The 8,341-nt window shown below is 38.0% G+C and overlaps 1 protein-coding gene across 1 annotated transcript; it reads left to right on the forward strand.

The window, feature by feature from the left end:
• Window positions 1-7: 7 nt before the first annotated feature.
• LOC113017623 (interferon-induced protein 44-like) lies at window positions 8-1,669 on the forward strand. The gene is given in 6 exon segments (XM_026160763.1): window positions 8-211; window positions 439-591; window positions 686-766; window positions 769-859; window positions 929-1,029; window positions 1,241-1,669. Coding segments are annotated over 6 exon segments (798 nt in total). The 3' UTR covers window positions 1,409-1,669.
• The last annotated feature ends 6,672 nt before the right edge of the window (window positions 1,670-8,341 follow it).

The raw sequence follows: 8,341 nt of genomic DNA on the forward strand, positions 1-8,341 counted from the left end.
TTTCTGAATGAACAGTGAAAGAGAGCGAGACCTGCAGCTTGTCAGAGATTACAAGCCTCACAAAGATGTCCAGCATCTCAGAATTATGCTTCATGGACCACCAGGTGCTGGAAAGTCCAGCTTCATCAACTCTGTGGACAGTGCTTTAAGAGGCAAAATCGCAACTCGAGCATTGGCAGATGCAGCCTCTGGTGATAGTTTCACCAATGCAGTATGTATGAGGATGTATCTATCCTTATCATAGTTGCACACTCATTTCCTTTGAGGTTTTCTATGACTACAGGAGCGCACTGCAGTGGTAGCTGCTTTATGAGCATTAAACTATAAAACGAGTGAAAAATAGTCAGCACAACTAGTGTGTCAATTATTTTGAAAACTGTTTAGGATCTTTAGTATTTGGCACTAATATAACAACACCACTTTTTATTTTATTTACAGTACAGGACATATAAAATTCAGAAAGGAAATCCAGAAACTTTTTATCCTTTTGTCTTCACTGACACCATGGGCCTTGAGAGGGGCGCTGAGGGAGGAATTCATGTAGAAGACATCAAACTTGCCATGAGTGGACATGTCAAAGAAGGTTACACGGTATGATGTTTTTCATCCAGATGCTTGTACACAGTCTGTGATACAGAAACTGTATCGTGCAAAAAGGTTTAAGTGACTTTCTTTTTTTCCCCAGTTCAAACCCAAATGTCTCTTGCGTGAATCGGATCCTTACTACAACAGTTCTCCTACCTTAGATGACAAAGTCCAAATACTGGCTTGTTCGTCATTCCAGCTGACAAAGTGAGCATGATCAATGATGACACTTGGGAGAAGATGAAAGAAGTCAGACTACATGCTCGTGACACAGGTGAGAGCAGAAAGTAGAATAGTAGAAAAACATGAGATAAAATGATTGCATTGCTTTCTGTATTGGCAGGGATCCCACAAATAGCTGTTATCACTAAAATTGATGAAGCCTGTCCTGAAGTCAAAAAAGACATAAAGAACGCCTACAGGAGCAAACACTTAAATCAGCTGGTATGTTCCAGGACTTTCATAAGTTTCACGAGTTTGTAGACAGTTTACACATGGATGTCACATCTCTAATTCAGCTGTACATCTCAGTATATTTGAACAGAAACCTCAGATATAATGAGTACAAATATTTGAACAAGTAATTTATAATTATATCACTAGTGGAACAATACAGTGTCAGGTTTTTTAAAAATGTAATATTGTTTAAACTTAGATGGACACAGTGAACGTGGTCCTGGGTATTCTACTGAACTGCATCTTCCTCGTGAAGAACTACCACAAAGAAACTTACACGAATGACAACATGGATTCACTGATACTGAGTGTACTGAAAAAGATCATCGACTATGGAGAGGACTACCTGAATGACATACAATCCTGACCTGTAATCAATGTGTGAGGGAGCTAGAAAACGAAAATGTTCAGTTACTCTTCAAGTGATTTTGCTCATGTTTCATTTACCATCGTTACAGTCACAGTCACACAAAAAGGGTGTGAAAAGAAACATCTTTCCTTTTGCAAATTAAATCCAAATAAATATATATATATTATATATTCAAAATGGTAATGGCATAAAGAATGACACATATATGCTTGTAACCTGTTGCCTGCTGTGTAACTCAAATAAATCAGTTCAACCCTTGATGTGAGACTGTCCTCTGTGAATCAGTGATTTCTTGTTTAAAGAACTGTAATTTAAGTTGGATAAGTGGTAGAGGATCGATGAATAGATATTTAATTACTTAGGTTTTCAACCCATACAAACATCCAGTTAGATATATAAGTCCAAATCAGGATATGTGCTTAGTCCCCCCCCTTAGCTATGCATTTGAGAGCTTAATCAGATGTTGCAGATTATTTGGCTTCTAGTTAGAGTCGGACTACTATTCATGAAACTCGTAAGTTTACCTTCTCAGCTTTTTGGTTAATTATTTCCATTTACAGTAAACTCAGCCACACTGATACTTTGTTACTACTGTCAATGTGAGAGTAAGAACATTGTAGGAATAAACAGTGTATAAGTATTGCTCGCTGCTGTTTAAAAGTTTGAGAGGAAAGAGTAGATATAAAAACAAACATCAAAGATGGGCTCAGTCTACATATACACTTGATATCAGGTCACCAATTACAGTGTCTGTGTCCTGGTTTAAGATCATATCTGTAAAATAGTTTTTAGCCAACATGAGGAAGTTAAATAAAGTTGTGCCTATGACTTTATTACTGATGCTCATCAGGGAAAGACAAAGTGAGCTGTGTGACAGGCTTGGTTAGGATACAAATACTGGGCTTTGACACAGAATAATTAAAGAAAGGCAGCAGCTTTATTGTTGGAAAATACATGCTAACACTAAATGGTAAATGGTAAATGGCCTGTATTTATATAGCGCTTTACTAGTCCCTAAGGACCCCAAAGCGCTTTACATATCCAGTCATCCACCCGTTCACACACACATTCACACACTGGTGATGGCAAGCTGGCAAGTTGGTGGGGCAGCTGTAGCTCAGGTGGTAGAGCAGGTCACCTACTGATCGGAAGGTTGGGGGTTCAATTCCTGGCTTCCCCTAGTCTGCATGCCAAATATCCTTGGGCAAGATACTAACCCCAAATTGCTCTCCGATGCATCCATCGGAGTATGAATGTGTGTGAATGTTAGCTAAAAGAAGCACTTAGATAAATGTGCTTGTGTGAATGCACAAGTTGTACAAAGCGCTTTGAGTGCTCAGAAGAGTAGAAAAGCGCTATATAAGAACCAGTCCATTTACCATTATTACAGAGAACGGCATGTTCTTTTTGTTTTCATATTTTAATATATGAATATATAATATATTTAATTGTGTTGGGATTTTGCGTTGGTTCATATGGAACCCAAAGGGAAGAAATGCTTCACCATATTTTCTAGTCTTTGGCTTAAAATGAAGTTGGTTTGGAAACATATTCAGCTATGCTTCATCACCTGCTTTGCGTTTGTGTGGGCACCCATGCTAGCAGTGTCCAAGCCTTGTTTGTTTTTTTTATTTTATCCTTTTCAGCCCCCCCTCCCCCCCAGGGGGCGGGCCCCACACTTTGGGAAGGTCTGGCCTAACATATGAAACAGGAAATTACCGCCATGTAATCCATATATTTCAGCATAGTAACTGTATTCTCAGCTCAAAACACATCTGTTTAAACTGGCTTATTCGCTTTAATGCTGATTTTATCTGTTGTCACGCTCTGTTTTGTAATTTTAACTTATTTTATGTATTTTATGACTATTGTTCCTTTTATTAATTGTGTTTTTTGTAAGGTGACCTTGGGTTTCTGAAAGGCGCCCTCAAATAAAATGTATTATTATTATTATTATTCTGAATATCACCTATTGAACGGTAACTGTAACGGATACATTTACTCATATTTTGTATTTAACACTGCCTGTTGATGAGATCTTGTGCCGCTCCTAAAACACCGGCCTCCAACTCCTAAAGAGACACGGTATCACTAAATTTAGCAAATATTAGCTTCAGGCTAGCTTGCTACGACAAATAGGCTAATACCAGTATTTTACCATAACTTCACCAGATGTAGTTAAAAAAACTAAACTAATGTCCAGTTCAGTGGGACAGCAAAGAAAGATAACAAAAAATGATTACTTACCCGCGGTTTAGAGGGTCAAGCTGAAATTGAAGCAGCCATTGAAAGACGGGAAGAAAGAAGGATGGCAGCTTGGTCAGCACTAGTGGCCTCTATAATGTCTGCAAATACATACGGGTCGGAATCCCCCCCCCCCAGCGCGCCCAGACGGCAAAACGGTGCCAGCAGAGTGAAACCGAAAAATTGATTGAAACCGAAAAAAATTGGAATGAATCTGAAAAAAAAAATTATAAGTGAAAACAAAAAAATTTGTTTCAATTAATTGTTTTTCACTATCATTTTTTTTTCCAGTTTCAATATAAGATTTTTCAGTACATTTATTTCAGTTACTATATTTTTTTTCGGTTTCATTTCAAGGTGGCATCGTTCTGATCCCATAAATGACCGGTTCTCTAAAAAGATCCGGAAATCCCATCACTACAATAAATTGACAGGACACGGACTTTCAAAGTAAAACAGGAAACATGACAGAATTCACAAAGATGCAGAATTGACATTGAGACACATAGCGTGTCCATATTCATGGGCTGCATCCTCCTGAGGCCGCATTTGTAGACCGATTACGTCACAGCGACGCGCCGAAGGCTGTCCAAATTCGTAGACTCCTCCGAATGCAGCCGACAAATGCGTCCTCCTTTTCCCCAAATTTGAAGGATGGGTCGGGTGTGTCCTTCGTGGCCTACCATATCCCAAACTCCAGTTTCCAACAATGGCGGCCGCTACTAAGTTTTAAAATTACTCTTACTAATCTTTCTGGGTCACAAAATAAACTTTTAACATATTTTCAGGCGAGAAAGTAGCTGTGTAAACATCAAATATCTGCTCGGTTTATCAAGATATCGCATATTTGCAAAAGTGTTTCGACGTTTTCGGAGACGTCTGCTACCCACCAGCTCAATAGCTAGTCGGGAGCTTGAGGGTCACTGAAGCCGCCGAGAACGGCACAACTCCCGGTACATTATTTTCAGATCACCGCGGACCTTCGCTACTCAGGTTAAAACGTAATATATAAGTCACTTAGATAACCTAAAAATGTTATTGTTGGGCTTTTTTCAGTGTTTTATTTGTTCGTGAGTCAATCGGTTTGGCTGAGATTAAAGTTATTAGATTAGATAAAAGAAAACTTTATTAATCCCCCTGGTGGGTTCCTCCTTGGTTTTTACACAGCTGAATAAACATCAAACAGAAAACTGATTAAACAGAAGTATGAGACGGTCGAGAATTTACGCCAGTGTCCTGTTATATTTTAGATAGCAAGGAGCAGACGGCCGAGTTTATTAAACTCCACCGAGATAGCGGTGACGCTAATCAGAAGGCTAGACCGTCCAATTTCCCCAGCCGTCTACTTCCGGCCTACTACCCGGCAAACGTAGACCACGAAGGCTGGGTCCTCAGGAGGATGCAGCCCATGAATTTGGACACAACCACAGGCTGAATGAATATGACACATGGAACACAGGGAAGATACAGTGACTTTAACTAAAAGCAGGAACAACAAATATAACATGAACAGAAAATCATCAAGAGAACTCAAAACTATGAATAGCAATAATCAAGGAATATAAATTAAACACAAACACAAAACAATGGGTTGCTGACCCAGTGCCGTGACACAAAGAGAGATGAGGGATACTTCCCAGAGTCTGACCTGTGTTGATCCAGCTGCTCCGTGGTTACCATGGTTACAGCATAAGGTTGTGTGAATTAAACAACTGGAACTGCAGTAACTTACCGGCAATATAATTGTTTACATTTTCATTACAAAAAAACTCTCTTACTTGGTTACCTCAAGTTAACTTATACAACTTATACTTTAGGGGTATCACAGATAACGCCCACGTGATCTCTGAAATCTGGCCTCGTGTGGACTTTCCGAGAACACCACTATACTAAAATAAATAGGCTATTACCAATATACACATGCTATATTATAAACTATGATAGAAATCTAGAGGTGCTATTAATGTTGGGGATTTTTCTATGACATATATATACATATATACCACATTAGAGCTGGGCGATATGAGATTTTTTCATATCACGATATGTTTTTTTCATTTCAGGCGATAACGATATCTATCACGATATAAGCCAAATAACTATATTTGTAAGATTTAAATGTGCCGTTGCTCACAAGTAAAATGTGAAATAATCAGCAGCTTGTTTTTATTTAAATATTTATTTCCCATAATAAGTTCAACAGGGTAGATGTACTTAAGGAACATGAGTCTTTTTCAGATAAATAAAGGCAAATATTGCAAACTACACAAAAGGCAGCCGCTAAAGTGTTTAAGTTTCAAAATAGAACAAACGAAACAGACTAAATTGTCAATTCCACTTAGAAACAAAATATTAATTCTAAAAATAAATCTTAGTTTGTTTTACAGAAGAACAGACAAAACTGACTAACTTTTGTCAATATCAAATAAACTGAGAACTAAAAGGAAATTCTCAATCTCTCCTTGTTGTATAGCTGAGCTTTTCAAACAGTTTTAACAGTTACTTTAGTCTGACAAAAGCCGAATGACGAATTAGCGCTTCCAGTCAGAGACTGAGGCTATGTCCACACGTACACGGGTATTTTTGAAAACTGAGATTTTACGTTTACGTTTTAAAAAATAATCCCGTCCACACATAAAGGCAGAAATGAAGGAAAACGCTGCTATGAACATGCCAAAGCAGCAGGTGGCGCTAGATTCCTAACCGTGCAGAAATGTTGGCCAATCAGAAGTCTAGAAGCCTCGGTGGGAAAAAGTAAACAAAGCTGCGGCATAGAAGCAGAACCGAGTCGTATGTGTGGAGGGACAGTAACTGTGTGTATATGTAAGCATTTAAACACTGCAGAGAGTAGAATTAACAGTATTGTAGAAATTCATTTCACCGAAACAATAACGTGGCGTACAGTGTGACGCATGCACCAGTTCATTGTATTTCCAGACTTGCTTTCGGCACACTTTACAGTGCACGCTACTCTGTTTTTTGTCAGACTTGAAATAGCCGAAATACCTTCACACTACGGAACTTCTATGGCTCTTCCGTTCGACAATCTCTCCGGCGTTGGAACCATTATCTGTTTTCTCTTCGGTCACGCTCGGTTGATTTTTCTAGTCGGCACACTCATTTCCTCCATTACCCGCTGGCTGCTTCCCAAACAAACACACGTGCGGCTTGGCACTTGTGCTGTACGTAACAAGTCACGCGACGTGACGCTGCGGCTGTGATTGGTTCGGCTCTGCGCTACTTAATTTGGATTGGCTGTTCTTTTTTTTTTTTTCTTTTTTTTTAAGAGGACAAGAGCGACGAGGTCTATCGCAATAGCTTAATTTCTCTATCGAGTAAAAGTTATATCGCGATACATATCGTTATCGTTCTATCGCCCAGCTCTATACCACATACTGTAATCATATATACTATGTAATCATATATACTTGTATACACAATATACACCTACACTGGAGTGTTTTATATGTTGGAATCACTATGTTAAGCATTTAACCTACCTGTTCAAATCACAAGACCCATATATTTAGGTCAAATATTATCTACAATAATATTAATAAAGTCTGTGACACTTGTTGTATGAGCACCTGCTGATCCATACTGTTTGAAATATAGTAATTAGGATCAATAAGTAACCTTTGATTGTGTTATGGCCTGTGGTGACAAGTCCAAACATAGGGTTAAATAAACTTGGCCCTGCTGAGGATGCGCCTGGGGCTCTGTCCATCTTCACTAGTGATGTGTCATGTGCAAATGTGCTTTGCAGTGAATCAGAAGAGCCAGCTGTACTGTTTACTGTTCATAGGCCACTGTTTAATAAATCCTGTTTTAAGAATTCTACTCCTATTCCAGAGGATTTCTTTGAGTGATTTGATTTTAATAGCTTATCATATTGGTTTCAAAATTTGCAACCCGACATTAACATTTTTAGTTATAAAGAGACACCTTCCCGCCTTTAGTCCTATTCATAAACAATATAAATTGCCTTCTAACATCCAGAAGTCTGCATGTGTAACAAGCCACTAGTATGTGTCAAGTTAAAAGACTTAATTTCTAGAAGAATTTAAAGACTTCACTATTTTCTTCAGCTTGCTTTTTATTACCAACATGTAGTTAGTACAAAAAAAAACATGAGCTTCGTTTGGAAAAATATAAAATCTGTTTGGGGTAAGCAGATTTGTTTTTATGATGATTTGATTTTATAATGGAAAAGATACCATCATGTACTTTGGATGTGAACATGGACATAAGGAAATAAATTACATATAAAGTAATAGTGAATAGGAAAAAGTGTTGCTAACATGTTGCTACATTGTCACATTTTAATTGCAGGTATTCCACCTCCCCCTTCACCTCCTCGTAAGAAATTAAAAATATGATACAAAATTGTTCAAATGTTAAGATTAAACCAACACATAATAATGTATAATGAATTTGAATCCATTTCCTTCTGTTGGGATTCACACAATTAACATGTTTGCTTTACAGTTTTCGAGGTAAAAGAAATGAACATACCATGGATGTTAGTGTTACGGACGTGTTTCCTTCTTTGAGTTATAGAACTTTGAAAGTGAAAGTGAAGTGAAATTTATTTGGGTCAACAACAACAACACAGATTATCATTTTACATATAAGTACTCAATCATACAGTAACCAAAAAAGGAATAGGCTGAAGCCTTGTGGATT

The sequence above is a fragment of the Astatotilapia calliptera genome, unplaced genomic scaffold (assembly GCF_900246225.1).
Source record: "Astatotilapia calliptera unplaced genomic scaffold, fAstCal1.2 U_scaffold_167, whole genome shotgun sequence".
Lineage (NCBI taxonomy): Eukaryota > Metazoa > Chordata > Actinopteri > Cichliformes > Cichlidae > Astatotilapia > Astatotilapia calliptera.